The sequence below is a fragment of the Pyrus communis genome, chromosome 12 (genome assembly GCF_963583255.1).
Source record: "Pyrus communis chromosome 12, drPyrComm1.1, whole genome shotgun sequence".
Lineage (NCBI taxonomy): Eukaryota > Viridiplantae > Streptophyta > Magnoliopsida > Rosales > Rosaceae > Pyrus > Pyrus communis.
This window is the reverse complement of record NC_084814.1, coordinates 21,467,964-21,486,447: the sequence shown is the minus strand read 5'-3', so window position 1 is coordinate 21,486,447 and position 18,484 is coordinate 21,467,964. Positions and strand designations below refer to the sequence as shown.

The window sequence follows — 18,484 nt, the reverse complement described above, 5'->3', positions numbered from 1 at the left end:
AATGCCAGTTCATAGCATCACCTCCAGAATCAGATTCTAAAGTGTTTCTCTCTCTAAAGTTTCAATCTTTTGGGGATTTGCAAGTAAAACTTCCGAGATGGCATCGCATGGGATTTTGTTGGCTTCACTTCTTGTGCTCTCTTGCTTATCCCAAACCTCCTATGGGATTGTCCTCTTTTCTTCTCTCAAGGATAGTCTATTTGTCACTGCTTCACACACAGAAAACCAGGGTAAATACAGACATTTAACTTAAAACTTTTTCCAACTTTCTAGTTCAATATCTTGATTCCTCATTTGGGTTTCTTTATAGTTTCATGGTAAGTCACGAATTTTACAGTTTTCGAATTAGGGAAGATAAACAAAATTTGATAGGAATATGATTTTCGCATTTCTTTCTCTCTTTTGCACTTTGTTCTTATCTTTGATTTGTTCAATCAAAATACGAAATAAGAGGGCAAGAGATGAAAATGCTAGTTTGAAAATTTCTTTCTCAATTCCGTATTTTGCAACAAGGTTTCCTATATTAATTTTCTGTCAAAACCCTTTTTTCTCTTTTTCAATTGGGTTTTTTTAATCTTTTCATTGCAAATTATCAATTTTTTTTTTGTTTCTATATATTTTTTTTAAAAGATAACAGAAATATGAAAGAAAAATGATTTCTACACTCTTTTTTCTAATCACACTCATTTCTTGCACTTTTTTCTATCCACCTGTATAAAGAAAACGGAAGCGTCAAAATTATTACTGAAAATCTCCAACTTTTTAATCCGGGCTAATATTAAGGAAACTAAATTTGTAAATAAAGTTTTGAAAACTAACGAACATAGAAGTTGATGAATGATTTATTACTTAAACGTTAATAAACGTGTTTATTCTTATTGGTGACACATCATTATCCTTCTTCAAATTTTGCAAATTTTTCCATTTTCTAGTCCAAAATCTTCATTTTTCCAATTTACTTAATGAAATTTACACTTCCCAAAGCTCACATAAACACATACACAAAAAGTCTCTAACTTTCGACTCCAAAACCCTAACTTCCCAACTGGGTTTTCTTTAATTTCTTATTTTAATTAACAAGGTAATCTAAAATTAGATTCTTAATCCTTGATAATTTTTTTTTGCAGTTCTGAAAGCAGGTATAGACAAGCTCACCGTTTCATGGGGTCTAAACCAGAGCTACGAAGCCGGCACCGACTCAACCTTCAAGACCATCAAGGTCAAGTTATGCTTCGCGCCGGTGAGCCAAGTCGACCGCGGGTGGCGGAAGACCGTCGACAAGCTCGCCATGGACAAGACATGCCTGTTCAAGATCGTTGAAAGGCCGTACACCAGCAACAAGTCCAACGACAGCTTCGACTGGATCATCGAGCGCGACGTGCCGGGCGCCACCTACTTCGTACGCGCCTACGCTTTCAACGCCGCGGGTCAGGAGGTGGCGTACGGTCAGACTACCGACGCTAAAAAGACCGCCAACTTGTTTGTGGTCGAGGGAATCACCGGGCGCCACCTGTCGCTTGACATTGCGTCGGTTGTCTTCAGTGCTTTCTCGGTTTTGTCCCTGGCTGGTTTCTTTATTGCTGAGAAGAGAAGGGCAAAGTCGTCATAAAAATAATATGCAGTGGTCAAGTTGGTCAAATGCTGGATTATAATTTGCATGTTTTTGAGTTTATTTTCTCTTTATTTTTTTTATTTAAAGAAAAAAAAGTATGTTAGAGTGAAAATAGTAAAGTTTACTTGAAAAAAATGTGATTGTACGTTTTGATGCAAACGCTATAAGATTCCGAACGTTAGAGTAAATGCGTAAGACTGGTGCTAAAGTTAATATTCTTAAACAATTGAGTTACAAGTCTTTTTTTTTTTTTTATCAAAACTGACTAAAATCGTGAATGCTATGATCTTTGACGTGTGTTAGTCTCACTATGAGATTCTCATACATTAATGGTTAAAAAAATTATGAACCATCGAAATTGCAGTCAGATTAGTTGTTCGATACTCGTTTGCGAAGTGTGCAAGATCGGACGTGCCTATCAACCTGCACTTTCTATGTCTACTTGGAATGGATGAACATAGTGAAAACTAGTATGAAATTATTTAGTCAAAGGTCAGCTAGAAGAAATTTGTGTTAAGAGTATTTGTCTTTACACCCGAGAGATGAGACCGAGGTCCTATGTTCGATTCACCTCTCCCACAACATAGCTTGTATCAAAATTACAACAAAAGTTCAGCTGGTTTTCAGGGAACAGACCAAGTTTTTGCAGAGCACGAATGCAAAGCAACAACACAGGTAATGACAGTCAAATAGTGAATTTGTATATAACGTTCCCCATAGGAGTACAGATTACAGAACATGATATGCTTGCCTACTCTCCCAAAACAATGCAGCGGGAAGAGAACTATTTAACAACGAGCCCTTTCGAGCTTTATGCGTAACTATTGTCGATAATCACACATCTCCAAATAACATACACAAAATTCAGAAGAAATAGTTACTAACTTCTTGATGCCGTTTATCTTGTACGTCTGTTTGAGGAATGAATTGCATGTCTGTGCTCGCCATTCGGTCAGTACCAGTAAGTGAAAGCTTACCATCATAAACATCTACGTATCCATAAGCATTTGTCCCGGGGATGGAGATTTAGAAGGCAAGACTCGGGAAGAATCTCAAATTCCTTGATCGCGGGATTGAATATAAAAATCGATGGTTATTATAACTTCCATTCCTATAGATCTCTAAACTCTGAACTATGCTGTGTGTAATTAAACCAGTTAAACTGCAAGACTGTCACGTATGAAAAGGAAATTGAGGAAATGATGCAACAAAGGTTTGGAAACGAATACTTTGCTTGAAGAAAAAGCCTCCCTCAGGATTCAGAATCTTGCTTGCAGTCCAAGGTTGCTATCATTATCTATTCTAAAATTGAGGAGGAATTGACTGTTCATTCAGCTACAGTCAATTGTTTGCCCCATGATTTCATCTCATTTACAATAAAACCATGAGATTTGGGCTGGGTTTGAAGGTTATTTATTTGAACTTGGAAGGGTAATTTTGTCCGGAGGGTTTAGGACTGATTACCCCTTGATTTCACCTTATTTGCAAGAAACCCATAAGATTTGGGTTGGGTTGGAAGGGAAATTTTGTCCTCTCGGTTTTGAGAGAATTTGGGGTTGCTGTGTAGGTTTTCATTTGTTGTCCTTCAATGAGGGTTTCGGGGGGATGGAGGCTCTGACAAAGAGAGGAAGAAAGATAGAGAGAGAGAGAGAGAGAGAGAGAGAGAGAGATAGATGGCGATGGAAAGAGAGTGAGGGGGAGGGGTATGGGTGATGGATTTCAAAAGTGGGAGAGTGGGGATGGTCAGAGAAAACCATACGGGTCGTCCGGATCTGCCTCTGCATGCCTGGATTTCCAAAGATAAGTTCATTTTTTTACTGTTAGCTTAGATTGTCATAATTTCTGCCTTTTTATTGTGGATTATTTTCGAATTTTTTAGTGTGTTAGGTTAGGTTTTGGGGGATTCATCAGAGATATTAATTTCCCTTATTTGTTTTGTTTTCTCTCATTTTAGACATTCATCTCTCTTTCTGTCTGTTTTTTCTCTGTTTTAAGGTCGGTTATTGGGGTTTTTCGTGTGGCTTTTTATTTATTTTTCCAGGTTATAGATCTGATGGTTTTTTGTATACCAATCTTGGTTTTGTTTTTCCTGGAAAATTGTTTTTATCTGATTGTGGGTTCGTGGGTTTTAATTTCTTTCGTTCGTTTCAGGTTGCAAAGTAGGAGGTTTTGACCTAAGGGTTCAGTTCAAGGTACTGTTATTATTATTTTTAGTTCTTATAGTTTAATGTTTCGAACTGATGTGATGATTTGGTTGTGAAATGTGGGATTTCTGTTCGGCTTATGTTGCCTATGTGATGTTCTCTGTTTTTATTGCTGGGTAGAGATTCCATATATTCTAGGTCTCTAGAAAACACCTCTTTAGTTCTACGAGAGGAACTAATTAACACATTTTTCCTGAATCCCATAAGCCTGCAAGAAGCAAAACAAGCTAAGAGTCATTTATACAATATAAATGCATGAACTCTGTTTGAATTCTTACTCTTATTCTCTCTATTTTTTGGCTGTTTATTTTGGACTCCCACGCAGCGTCATCATTTTGGTATGCTTATGTGGTTCTTGGTTTGAAGAACAAAAGTTACCCTTGTTTTGAAATTGCAATTTAGTTGCTGTTTGTGTCTGGTTGCTCCTTAGGGAGTGAGTGAGGGCACACAGTAAGCAATCATGGGACACACTCCATGCTGTTCTAGGAGAAATGAGAAAAGGGTTTTATTTTCTTTGCCAAGGAGAAATGAGAAAAGGGTTTTATTTTCTTTGCCAATCTCTGCAAGAGTTCTCAACTTTATTAATTTTTCTACACTTTGTGGGTTTGAGGTAGTGCGGGAAGAGGCCAAACATCAAACATGGAAGCTTCATTGAAGAGGAAGACAACATTATCTGCAGCCTCTACAACCAGATAGGAAGCCGACAAGTGAACAAATTTAAATGGTTATTTTTTTTAATTTCTTAATTTATAATCTGCAACATTTAATCCCTTTACATGATTTTGTCTAGAATTCGTTTAAAGATTTAAAATTTCTCTCCACTCTGTTAATGGGTTTGATTTTTCCCCATTTGTTTTGCATTTTGAGTCTATTGAGTTCTGTGGATTCACTCAATTGCAATCATCTCTTCTGCAATTAATCTCTACCTTCATTGTTAGATGTGTTAATACTTGGAATGTGGTTGATCATAATGCCATCTATTTTGCAGTTGGATGTATTAATACTTGGAATGTGTGTGATCATATTGCCAGTGTTTGCTTATTTTTTTACAGCACTTGCACTGTGAAGTCAATGAAATCGGGTTCCTTTTGTCCAGTTTATAAAATTTCATATCGGCGCAGAAGTATGAATCATGATAATTTTATGTTTGTGCTGGACTGTTAGAGGCTACAATTGTTTTATGTGAAATCATTTACTTTCATCATAATGAGTTTACTTCTAGGACAATGCAACCTTTAAAGAGAAAGGATATGTTCATTCCAACAAAAAAAAAAAAGAAAAAGGGAAGGGATACATCCATTCTTTTGTTTAAGATCAAAACTATTTGTGAGTCATATTTATAAGCAAGTGTTTATATTAGGAGGTGGTATGTTGACTTAGCTTTTCAGTTAGAAGGTGGAGGTGTCTTTGAGGTTTAATACAGTACATAGGTGGATTCTTTAATATTAGATTAGATTTTCAAAATTTTTAGTACGTTAGGTCTGGTTTTGGGGGATTCATCTCTCTCTTTATTCCCTTATTTGTTTCATTTTCTATTATTGTGGGGATTCACTCTCTATTTGTTCTTTGTTTTAAGGTCAGCTGCTTCTTTTTTTTGTGGGTTTTCAATTTGTTAATTTGTTTAGTTGTGGTTAATTTTACAGTTTAATTGTTTCCTCTAATCTGGATTGTTAATTTTTGGACGGTTTTTTTTCCCAAAATTCACATGAACTGAGCTTTAGTGCTTAAAGGAGACCTGTGTTTTATTCTGTGCTGGAGTTTATAATGTATTTAGATTGGGAACACAATCTTTGTTGAATTCTAAGTTTTTATCCACTTTTGCATTTTTCCCCTTCAATGGTTTCAATTAATTGTTGTTTTAGTATAACTATTGCTCTCTAAGCTGCGAAATTAGGTGTAAGAAAATCTTTTGTGTACTGATATGGAATTGTTGATTTCCATGGAAGCTAAGGATGTGTATAATTGTATTGTGGGCTTTTGGATCTGTTGGCTTTTATGTTTTGATCAAAATTGTTGATGTCTTGTGGAATTGAGTTTTGGCCTTGAATCGGAGACATGGGTGCTTGAGAACGTTTAATTTTTACATGCATTGTAAAGTGTTTGTAATTGTAAACATGTTTGAATCTTATACTTTCTATTTTTTTTTTCTTTTTTTGTTTGCATTTTTTAGGCAAGCAAAATGATGTAAACTAGCGATTTACGGTGGCTTTGAAACAGTGACTTGCTCTTATAAAGTTTTGAAAGATAAACTGCTTTAGAGCCAGAAGCACTCAGTAACCAGAACAACGACCTTTCTCTCCCTTATCGAAAAATGGGTGCTTTCAAGGTGAACCGCAATGCTCTTAATTTCAAGTAATGGGTTTTTGTTACTATGCAGATCTGCCGAACTTCGCATTTAGTTTCTTGGAATTGTTATTTTTTTTTTCAATTATATATTTTAGTGCTATTATGTTTGTCGTTCAGTGCTGGAAAATTAGAAAGCTCTGGAAACAATATAGTTTTTGAGCTAATGTGAAGATTTTGGGTTGAATACTTTGATTCCGTCTTTCTATTTGCACTTGGAAAAACAGAGGATTGTGGTTAATTATTGTGAAGTGAAGATTATTAATGGTTTGAAAACCCGCAGCAAAGCGCGGGCATTCTTGCTAGTTTGGGCTAAAGCTTTCACTTAATTCAACAGCATAGAGTTTCCGTCACCAGACGGATGAATGATCTGGGAAATAAGCTTCTCCGGCAGCTTTTTAGAGGCCTGCAAAGGATATCCACAAAAAGATGAATCCAAAATCTCAAGAAGCTACTTATGTATAGTGTAAGATGTTTACTATCCTGAGAAACTAACCTGGAAGTGCCTCATGTGCAGTATTGGTTCGCACCCAACATCCGCAACTGACTTTCCATTCGGAGTTTGCAGTTTGAAACGGCCTGCTTCATATGCGGAAAGGGTATTATTTGTCTCATCGGGCAGGTGGTGGCAAACTTTCAGGAGGGAGGTGAGAGAATTCATCTGGCATTTTACATTAAGGACTGCGTGAGAAACCTTAGCTCAAGCATGTCCTAATCACCAACTTGAATATATTTAATTATCTCTACTGATTTAATTTGTAATAAGAATCGCCAAGACAAACTATTACAGAAGAAAACCTGGTATAAACTATTCTTGCAACCATTAAGGGTGAAACTAACGATTTAGGTACTTTTCTAAGAATATCCTTGATTCGTACTTATACTTTCCAAAATTATTATCAGATATCATGCTCGAAAACATTTGGTATGTGTTAAACCTATGTAAATTATCAAAATCAAACCCAAAAAAGGAAACGCTGACCTTCATGTATGGACAGGATGCACAGCCGCCGTTGATGGAACATCCCTCCCCACTGGAAACTCCAGGTATGACAGGTAGTACAACATCACCTACTTTTACAGAGTCAAGGCCAGGGGAAGAACTTGACGTTGTCACTGAGTCTGATGAAACTGGAAATACAATTTCTACATTAATTTCTGCTCCTCCAGACCTCGCAGAACCTAACAAACTACGAACTGCTGCTACAATTGAAGTCACCATTCCAGATTCCGTTCCTAACACAAACTGAAGGTGCTCATTGACATTTCTATCCAAAGCCTCCTGAATTCTCTGTTTTATGAAATCTAGTATGTTCTGGGTAGAACCCACAACCCCCATTCCTCTTCTCTTTGCTTCCATTGCCAAAGAAAACATTTCTCCGGGGACCTCAAAATGAGCAGTTAGATAAGCGTCGCAGTACATTTCTTTTATCCTGTCGACAACTTCATTTCCAAATAAATGGTGTACTATGCATGTCCCATCCTGATACAAGAAATTTGCATCATCAGCGATAAATAAGCAGCAAGAGGACGACAATCAGAAAATGCAAGGAAAACTGCAGAAAGAAAATTTCTGATTCTATCCTTGAGTTACCTGAAAATAATGAAGGCGAGGTAGCAAAGATATGATTGAGTCTCTATTATGTTTTGGATGTATCTCAGCAATTTCTTCATCAGTCATCTTAGTCATCTGCTGAAGTAATTCTCGAATATTTGCACCCATGTAAGAATCAGGCCCGTACCATATGTTTGCATCTGGAACTTGAACAAAAGCCTGTATAAGACGAGGAACTAGACGTTATTACAATAGCCAGAAGAAAGAAAATGAGTACCAGTTGATTTTGTGGACATTGCGGAATTTCAATACGATTAAGATAAAGGTTTTAATTCCGGTAACCTGCAAAATGGTTTGGACAACATTTGAAGATGTACATGTAATTGTCGGCACAATCTCATGGGCGTATGCTTTTGTCTCTAGAGAAGTATTAATGTACACAACATGCAACGAATGAGGAGACCTAGAAGCTGCCTCAAGATAGCCCATATACGAAGGGCTAGATGCAGCATCTGCCAAAGAACATCCAATTCGTTCATTTGACATCCTGTACACACCAACCTGCAATCAAAGTATATGCAAAAATGAATATATTATCAACTGCTTCACCAGTTTGCGGCACCAAACCAACATCTCATTAACTCTACTATAATAATTTTCCAACGAACCTTTGAGATATCAAGCCATTCAATCATAAACGCCCTAGTCAAAACCAACTTAACAAGTGCAACATATATTTCGCATTTCTTACTAAAACCGGAATGGAAGCAAAGCAGCTACCTTTTCAAATCCAGCCTGATCAAGTATAGCTCGGACATTTTCCGACATAAAATCAACACCCAAGACTGTAATGTATTGGCAACCAGCTTTCGCCATGTTCACAGCAGAATCCGCCATGACTAAAGAATCAGATATATGGATGTGAGGCCAATGTTTCTGTGCAGCAGTTAAAATACCTTGAACCTCTGGGTCCATGTAAAAATGCGCAACAACCCCAATTTTCTTTTCCTTCAACACATTAAGAAGTTCCCCAACCTTCGATTCATCAGGAGACAAGTACCTCGCCTGCAATTTAATATATAAATCAAACTTGGAATCTAATACAAATGATTGAGGGCCTCTTTTGAACTGCTTTCCGAACTGCTAAAAGTGATTTATGACAACCAAAAACGCTTCTGACTACATTTAGCAATTGGGTCATAGAACCATTTTCTACATAAGCACTTTGAAGTGGTTTTGAGGAAGCACTTTGAAGTGCTTTTACAGGAAGCATTTAATATTTTAACACCAATTTCGAAACTTTTCTAATAAAGCACTTCTAACAGGCAATATAATCATATAAATCAACCAGAAACACAATCCATTATGCTAACCTGGGCCTCAGCGAAGCTGCCTTTTGCCTGAATTCCCTCGGCGGTGACGACGAGCGACGGGAAAGGCTCGAACGGCGGCGTACCATGCCGCTGGGCTACCAAAGCCTTAGTCTTTTTCTGCATACTGACCAGCACATTATGCCACGTGTTAATCCTAGACCTCTGCGCGCCTGGCAATCCCACATTGAGTGACGACAAGTCGTCGGTCTTGACCCGCAACACCTCCTCCGGCGACGTGCCGTCGAGCACCGAAACCAGGCAGGAGCAGAAGCCCCTGGTGATCTCGGAATCGCTGTCAGCCGCGAATCTCATCTTGCCCTCCTCGTCCATCTCGGCCTGCAGCCACACCCGGGCCGTGCAGCCCATGACCCGGTTCGAATCAACCCGACCCGAATCATCAAACGGAGGGAGGAGAGCCGCGTAGTGCAACAGGCGTTTAACTCTGTCGATCGGCTCAAGGAGAGATTGGAACTCGGAGATCAAAGTTTGGAGCTTTAAGGGGACGAGCTCGGAGGTTTGGGAGGAGAGGGTGAGGGCGGAGCAGGAGAAGGGGGAGGCTGAGCCAGGGTTTTGGGGAGGCGGCGGCGGATGCTTTAATGGGTTGGGATTGGAAGACGGCGGCGTTTGGATGCATTTGAGGGATTTGAAGGGTGTGGGCTGGGGAGGTGGCCGGAAAGTGCTGAACTTGAAAGGGAGTGATTTGTTGGGCTTGAAAGAAGAATAGGAGGCGGAGGAAGAGGAGGAGGAGACTCTGAGCGCCATGGTTGTTGTAGAGGAAGCATCCATTGGGGAGGGAAGAGAGAGAGAGAGAGAGAGAGAGCGAGAGGAGGGGTTAAAAGTGGAGGCTTTGATTGAGTGGTGAAGGCAGAGGGGCAGAAAGCTGAGGCTTTAAATGGATTTTGCTGCTCCAATGAACTTTGCCATAAAATTGAAAATTTAAGTGAAAAGGGGAATTTAGGCAACCAAGGTCCAAGAAGGCAAGAACCCAGCAAGTTCCTACCAATATATATGAAACTACGCGCCAATTATTAAAATAAGGATAAATAATACCATATAGCAGCCCATCCTCTCTTGAGCTCAGAAATTTGAGTCTCCTAATAAAATATCACACGGGTTGTTAAATTTTTATCTAATAACTGAAATTATTATAATTTTAAAGAGATTTTCTGTTTGTAGTCGTTTGATCAGAATTCAATTGTTCATGTGATTTGATCAGGAGATTCAGATTTCTAAATTCAGGAAAAAATCCAAATCCGCCCATCCTTTCACAATATTGGGCCCACAACATCTCCGTGGACGACAATTCAGGAGTTGGTAAGTGGACTCATCGGTTTCAGAATGACCAATTAAAGGGTATCCGCCTAGAAGGCTACTTTCATAAAACGATAATACTGTTATTGTAACGTTATATACTAATAATACATGTTAAGTATGATTATGTTTCATGCCATGTGGTATATGTAGCTTTTATATGAAATATGTATTATTAGTACAAAACACTACGATGACAAAATGTACTTGTGCTATAAAAGTTTCTCGCCAGTAAGGTAGGTCTCACGAAGTGGATCTGCAGGTGGTGTTCGGAAAACGGCCTGTTCTTTTCATTGTGTTTTTTTCCCCTTCTTATGGTGTTTGGATTTAATAATATCACTGAGAATTGAAAGGCAAAACAAATAATAGGAGTGCTTAAAAAGACAACAAGAGTGAAAATAATTTATTTGTTTGACGAGTTGTATCATTTCGTGTTCAAGTTCAAACATAAGATTGACTTTTACACTTCTTTTTTAGATTTTTCTTGTTTTTATGTTCTTTTTTGTGTTATGTTTTTTAGATATTTTCTTATTTTTATGTTTTTTGTGATACAAATTTCGATCAATTTTGACGAATTAATCAATACTAACGTGTATCTAATATAATATTTATCTCACGATCAAATTAAGATTGTGCAACCGATATTGTCCACATGTGTTTGATGACTTGAATACGAGTTTATCCGATATACAGATGGACATATCGACCCTTAAAACTAGTTAGATAAACATCAATCCTAAAACTAGTTAGATAAACATCAATCCAAAAGAATATGGGTAGCGTCAAGTCACGCTCGACAATTACCTGATTGGTACGATCTCCACACCGATGAATGTCTCTTTTTTTTTTTTTTTTTTTTTTTTTTAAAGGATAAATTATGACCACAAAAAAAAAAAGAAAATTAAAAAAAAAATCTAAGTGAGAGTCTCTACGAATTTTGTGTCGCTTTACAGTTTAATATTAATTTTCGTATCAATATCATATAAAAAATATAAGAGCATCTCTAAAAAAAATGTCAAAACTGACATATAGACATATAGTTATAAAAAATCGCACCAAACTTTGTCCAACTAAACCTTTTTTAGGTCATGCTAAGTCAATTAAAGGCAAAGCCTTCTGCCCTAAAAAAAAAAGGGAGCAATAGATCGTGAATTGAAGAGCCAGGTGAGTAAACTTATATTGATCATCGATTCGACAAGATGGACTCCAATGTGACAACAGTGTCAAATTTATTTATTGAAATTTTTAATGAATGTGATACAATATATAATAAATGTTATTTCGTATTTAAATATTTGGAGCAAAAAATTATACAAAATGTCAAATTGCAACATAAGTTATCAAATGTCATTTTGATGTTTTAAATTTGACATCTTCTTTTAAGATGCTCTTAATCATAAAATCTCACTTTAAGGCATCTTTTTATCATTTCTTAGAAAAAATAAAAATAATACAGGTTGATGCACTTTTTTTCCCAATTGTCGTGGTGTAAATGATGCAACATTTCCTATCATTGACCACCAAATCATGAATAATTTCGACCGGATTTGGATCCTCTCCTAAGCAGAGGATTTGAATCCTGCTGATCAAGAAACACGGACCGTTGGATGAAAATCCAACATTTATAATTATTATAATTTTTAAAATGTTTTTCTGTTTATAGCCGTTGGATTTTGATTCAACGGTTCGTGTTCCTTAATTAGCAGGATTCAGACCCTCTGCTCAGGAGAGGGTAGAAATTTTTTGTGACAATTATTCTTCCTTCCACTACAAAATCGAAGAATTATGTGGCTTGTATGCAATTTCTTGGCTCTTTGCACACAAGAAAAGTAGGAAAGTATAGTGTACATGTAGCCATGTAGCCAAGGGTGGAAGAAGTGGAAAAGTTCGTGATGTACAAGTAACGAAAGTCACATCGTGCCCCACATCAAATGCACTTTTCTTACCCTTTTTATTTTGAAAAGGATCATCTTCGAATCCATTTTGTAGAGATCTTAAAAATCTTCATATTCTAACCGTTTATCGTATATTGTGCGGTCAATTTTCGTTGGATACTATTTCTGTTTAATTTTAAATAAAAGAAGTCAAATAATTTATAACAACACGATACAGGATAAATGACTAAGATGTAGGGATCTAAGTGGATCCGACTGAGATGCAATTCCTTTTATTTTAGGAAAACTAATGAAAATGACTTGAAAACTTTGAGTTTCAATCAAAATGACAAAAATGTGTTATAAGTGAATAATACCAAGAGTGACTTTTTAGATTAAAAATGTCATTTTCATTAAAAATAAATAGTACCAAAAGTGTTTCGTTAAAACTGATTTGGGCTCTTCCTCTTTTAGTATAAAGGACCAAATAGGAAAAATTCTTGTATACACTTGCGGCTGTGCTGCGGCAGGTCCGACGCGAAGGGTAAGTGGTAATTAACTATGATTGTGGCATTGTGCAAAAATGGACAAGGCCAAGTCCAAGTGAATTCTTCTTGTGCATGGTGTAATTTGGTTAGGAATTGTGGAATGCTTAAGGATCCTTTAGATTATTGGGGAATTATGGAGAAGGCCAAGTCCAAGTGATTAACTATGATCCCTTCAAATTATTGAAGCACTAAAGGATTCTTTGACCAATTTGTCTCCGAGTGGACTAATTGTGGAGGATACAAAAGCTTTGCTTTCAATTACAGTTGAGGTTAGTTGTACTTGTGTCCGCCGCCAAGCTAATGGCATCGCTCATCGCCTAGCCCGTTATGGTTCCTCTGTCGAACTTCCTCGTGCTTGATTGGATTCTCCACCAAATTTTATTCTAGATTTACTCTTTATGGACTGTAACTCGACCTAAGCCGGCTTATGCCCCCATTTTGTGTATTTTTTCTTCTATGGTTGAACGAAAGTAGAGATGCTTGAGTTTTATTTTATTAGAAGTGTTAAAATTGTTATTATGTTTCGTTGTATGACATGCATCGGAATTTAATGATAACATATCCAATAACCAAAGATCTCGATGCCTACAATATTGTGGTGCTACTAGAAAATCTATAAAGTATATTATCAATCTATAATTTAGTTAGAATTGTTGTCACTATGTTGCTTTGTCTGTCTTCATTCGTTGGTTTTATTTTAATTGCATGTATCTAGACAATTGAATTTTGGTCAATTTGCGAATCGTTATGATGGTATTTTCAAAAGTGAAGATTGTCATGTTTACCGAAATGATGGTGGATTCCATTTCTCACTTGCCTTTAATTCATTTGTTACGCTAATCATTGACTATTTGGAAGATAACAATATTCCTCTTCATTTTTATATTCGGAAAGAGATTATAAGAAAAGAGATTTTAAGAAAGGCCTAAAAAAGACTCGAAAAAAAACGTTAAAAAAAGACACGAAGTACTTTGAGGTTTTAGGCCGGTTGGAGAAAACAGTTCACGAGTCCTCATAACCTCTGTGGCAAATTCTGAAGACGAAACCACATGAGTCGGAGCATGGCAGCAGAGGGCCATATTTTCCAGAGACAGCTCGAAGAGAGCGGTAGGGTTGTGTGTCTTGCTGGTAAAGGTTCCCAATTACCGGAAGCTTTGGCGGGGATGAGGATAAGTGAAGTTTGCCACCTGATTTAGTGAATGTCAACAAAACAAATGTGGTACCAATACGCCTGTTTCCTCTGCTTCTGATTAACAACAATTCGGTCCATTGCCGCTGAATTCGACATTTTTTAGTAAAAGAAGAGAAAACAGGAAGAAGAAAATAATAATATTTGTTAAAACTGCATGAAAGAGATGAGAGAGACGTTGACAAATGACAATGTATCATTTTATAAGGTTTTGTTTTATTGACATAGAAGGACTACAGTCTACGGGTAGCAAAATATGGTGTAGAGGAGGAGAGGAAGGAGGCTCGAGGTGTTTACTGTTTTTTTTTTGTTATTTTTATTTATTTTAAATATATTTATAGTAAGGAGAGATAAAATAAATTGGTATGGAACTTGTTATTTATAATATTCGATTTTAAAATTTCTCACTTATAAGGAAAAAGAATAGCATTATTTATATAGATGTAGTATTAAGTGTCGGAGGTGCTTGTATACTATTGATCAGTGGCTTTTGCGCTAGGAGATCATCAGCTTATGGCCTATGGCTTTAGACAGCACTCTGGTGGGACAAGTTAGTTATCATTTTGGTGAAACTGAAGTGAGTGAAGTGATATAACGTAGACTTACACAATTGTAAGATTGCTTAGGTAGTTTAGGGAATTGAGTTCACAATAGGTTTGCCAATCTACTAGTGAAGATAAGGGCACATTCTCAGAAAGAAACTCTAGCTCGACAAAGGGCCATAGAAGTGCGCTTAGCGCATTAATCAGGCTGTAAAGTAAGGTATTCCTATGATTTGTCTTGAAAAGCCAACAAGCAGCCCTCTTTATGTTGGTCTCGATTTAGCATCATATATCAATATGGAGAACATTTTTATTTGTTGTAGTGTGGATTAAAGAGTCCGCCCAAAAAGTTCAATGTTTTTTCTTGGTTGGACTAGCCAAACCGGCAATTTCCGTCTTCCTGAACTAGGAGAGCAGAGACAAGTAAGTCTCTCTTCTTTTTCACCGTTTTCTTTGTCTGTTAAGCTTCACTGCTATGCGACTTCCTAAAGAAAATTGCAATCGTAGTTTTTCAACCACTTACAAGACCAACGAGATCTTCGACTTTAAGCATACACCAGTGTATACATTAAAGTTTGTTTTGGTTCCAATTTGCTCTCAAGTTTGAATTTTCATGGAGAAGGGGGATGCATTTAATGTAGATTATCGTTGATGAAAAGGAATGCAAAAAAGAGCATATTAAATTAGTATGGAGGAGGGGGATGCATTGTCATGACTAGCCGGCTTCCAATCAAACCAGTATACAAAAGGTTGGCTTGGAAAGGCAATCGCATATATATTCAACTGCTGGAAACCCAAAGTTGAATGCAGCAGGGCAACAAATGGGACGTTAAATTCAAAGTCCTGGCCATTGATCCATTTTTTTTTTTTTTTTTTCGGTTCTTAAACCTAGTTCCGTCACCATTTCATGTTCGTCATTTCTAGCTTTAGGTATAACTTCCAGCACGATACCATGCCCTTAAATGACGCAAAAACGCGTCATAATACTTGATTTATGGCTTTTTTTTTTTGTGTGTCAATTATTATCTGTTTTTTGCATCATGATACTTAAACTATAAATCTTTTTCTCGTCATAAACTTTATCACACCTTCATCTACAAGGTTATTAACAAACTTGAACCGTTTCAACCTAGCTACTACATACGACAGTCCGCATACAAGAATCTCTCCATAAAACACTAATCCTGTTTCTCGATAGAATAATCACATTTTACGGGAACGCGTTTGTAGTACTCAGATTGGGGGTTCCCCCTTTTTCTATTAGGTTACAAATAGTGTATCCATTATATGGTAATGTGCACTTGTATAGTGCAGCAGTGATTTGAAGGAAAACCTGTTTTCTCCCATAACTTGAACTCATCCAAGGTTCGGCCACAGATAGTCAAGATATATTGTTTGGTCAACAAGTTAGCCTAGGATATATGGTGGCATTGGCAAAGTGTTAGTTGAAATGCATCAAAGAGTCTAGGCAAACAAGCAACTGCTACAATTTATACTTTGAGACCATATCATTAAGGAAGAAGATGGAGTATCATTCAATCATTATAGCAGAAAACACTGCAAAGAACTCAGTGACTATCCATTCCTTGACACCAAAGGATTGAAACCTACGAGAGAAAAACATTGCAAAGAAAACAGAAATCCATTAATTCAAAATATATCTGGGACCCTTATTATATCACGTAAACCACAAAGGGTGAAAAGAAACAGATACTCTAAAAAATGACTTGGAAATAGATGTTGAATATGACTGTGATGGATCGATCAGTCCACAACAACGAGACTTTGATACTCTTTGCCGGAGATGGCTGCTTCCATGACATGGTTCTGCCGGTCAACTTTCCAACCTTTTTCCCTGTCCCAAATATCCTTGAACGAAACTTGTCCTTTCTCCTCCTTAACCTCCCGGCTCTTCCAGCCGTTGTAGCCACTACAGGAGTACTTGTATAAGGGAGCCAAAACCTCTTTCCTCAGCCGGTCTACAACTCTGCTCTCGTAGTCTTCCTTGTATTCCTCCGCATATGTTGCTGGTGGGAAAACCTTCCGCGCAACGCTTTCCCACAGCAAAGTGGCCCGTGGAGCACGGGATTCATCATGGTTTCCGGTAAGGAAGCAGTCTGCAGCATGGGTTACCTCGGCATATTTCTGATCATCATCACCATCACTATCATCATCGATGTCTTCACGCACATAATATTTAAGGTAATCATGCTTGAATTGTCCCTTCAATTTTTGAATATCTGACTCCAAGCGCTTCACAAAAACATCGGTAACATGGTCATGTAACAACTTATAATCGGGGTCACCCTCGTACATCTCTACAGCCTTCTTGGTCAGTTTCCCGAGGGGCTGTACTCTCCCCCATCTACCGTCTTGGCCTTGTAGGAGGCGGTGCAGAATCTCTGCAAGGCTATGCAAGCACATATTCCCAAAAGACGCAACGTTGCACAACAGGGTCTTGGGGTGGTTTTGGTGGAGCCAAACCGCGGCCGTGTAGAACGCTTGTTCATAGGATTTTCCATTAAAGTCATTTAGGTGACATATGAGTTTGAGGGTGGTCAGGGGATTGTCGGACCATGCCAGCGGCAGCAGTTGCCTGAGATATTCACAGGAGGCCTCCACCTCCGCCTTTATGGCTGGCGGATGCCTTTTGATCGATCCAGTTGCAAACACGTAGTGCCCGTAGTTTACATAGTCAGCTGGTTCGACGATGTTGAAAAATATATCAAGGCAGGGGTCGGCCGAGGAGAGTTGGAAGGTAGATTCAGTAGTACTGAATCTCATTGCCATTAGAGGGGTTCTGCTCCTACTCCTACTAGTGCTCATTGCTGTTCTCTTGGCTGGAGCTGTCCCATTCTCGAATTTCGGAACCATCAGAGAGAGTGATCTGCCGGGAATTTTAAGGTTCGGAGGAACGACAAGAGCCGAAGAGTTCGGATAAGCCGTCAACCTCATTGCAAATTGTGAAATTTTGTGGGCTAGGTTTGTGTTTGCTGCTTTCATATAACTGACGGGAGGTTTTCAGTCTTTTTTTTTTACGGGAGAAGAGAATATTTGGGCAGAAGGTAAAAGCTGTTTACTTGGGTACCAAGGAATTTTGCAAACCCTAATCAATTAGGCCATATTTACTTATTTTTTTTATTTCAACGATTTCCTTCCATATATGTAAACTTTCAATACTTCATATCGTTCATTGCACTATTCCAAAATATTGCATCATTATCAACCGTAGGATGTTGCTAATCAAATCTATATTAATTATATACTGATAATTTAAACCAGCAAATTAAAGTAACTAACTATGGTTAACCTGCATGGCACATGTCAATCTCTTCATGTGGTGTAATGCTCACCACTAAGAGCAAATTCGGATTCGAATTCAGGATAAGAATTCAATTCCATCCAATGTTTGTATAGCAGAAACGGACTTGTAGTACTTAGATTGTCGAGTTCACCCTTCTTCTACTTCGGATTAGTGTTTCTATTAAACGGAAAGGCAGATACAAATTCTTTTTGAACAAAAACAACAGAACAACTAGATTAAGTGAAAATTAAGCACGAAATCTCTGGATGCCGGGATCAAGGAGAGTAGGCTACCGGCTCAAGAACCAGATGTGCTTTCTTACGGACTGTGAGCCCATAAACTTCAGTCATGTCCAAGGCCGGCCGCGGGCAATTCACTACCACTAGTACTAGGCAATTTCCAATCAAACCGGTACAGAATGTTGTTTGGCCGAAACAACCCCAAAGGCGATTCTCAGGCACCCCTTCTCCCAGAACCGAACGGGATGAGTTGGAAGTCCTGGCCTTTGAAATCAATGTAGCTGTCCTCGAACCTCTCCAGGAGAAACTCCTCCGGCCTGTCCCATACTTTGGGGTCCTTCTGTATGGAAAATGCACCGACCATCACTCTTGTTTTCGTGGGGATATCGT

The 18,484-nt window shown here is 37.9% G+C and overlaps 2 protein-coding genes across 3 annotated transcripts; one reads left to right on the top strand and one right to left on the bottom strand.

Annotated features, from left to right (window-relative positions):
* Positions 1 to 1,739, top strand: LOC137709893 (high-affinity nitrate transporter 3.2-like). The gene is made up of 2 exons (XM_068448873.1): positions 1 to 230; positions 1,128 to 1,739. Exons 1-2 carry the CDS (start codon positions 98 to 100, stop codon positions 1,607 to 1,609), a joined length of 615 nt encoding a protein of 204 aa, XP_068304974.1. The 5' UTR covers positions 1 to 97; the 3' UTR covers positions 1,610 to 1,739.
* Positions 1,740 to 2,173: 434 nt separating this feature from the next.
* On the bottom strand, positions 2,174 to 10,075 carry LOC137709892 (quinolinate synthase, chloroplastic). Of its 2 annotated transcripts, XM_068448871.1 has the most exons (8): positions 9,088 to 10,075; positions 8,495 to 8,779; positions 8,057 to 8,275; positions 7,754 to 7,933; positions 7,142 to 7,642; positions 6,656 to 6,820; positions 6,468 to 6,565; positions 2,174 to 2,907 (listed from the first exon to the last, which is right to left on the bottom strand). In XM_068448871.1, exons 1-7 carry the CDS (start codon positions 9,871 to 9,873, stop codon positions 6,485 to 6,487), a joined length of 2,217 nt encoding a protein of 738 aa, XP_068304972.1. In that variant the 5' UTR covers positions 9,874 to 10,075; the 3' UTR covers positions 2,174 to 2,907; positions 6,468 to 6,484. The 2 variants fall into 2 exon arrangements, with proteins under 2 accessions (XP_068304972.1, XP_068304971.1); XM_068448870.1 differs by lacking the exon at positions 2,174 to 2,907 and having other exon boundaries at positions 6,342 to 6,565.
* Between the last annotated feature and the right edge of the window lie 8,409 nt (positions 10,076 to 18,484).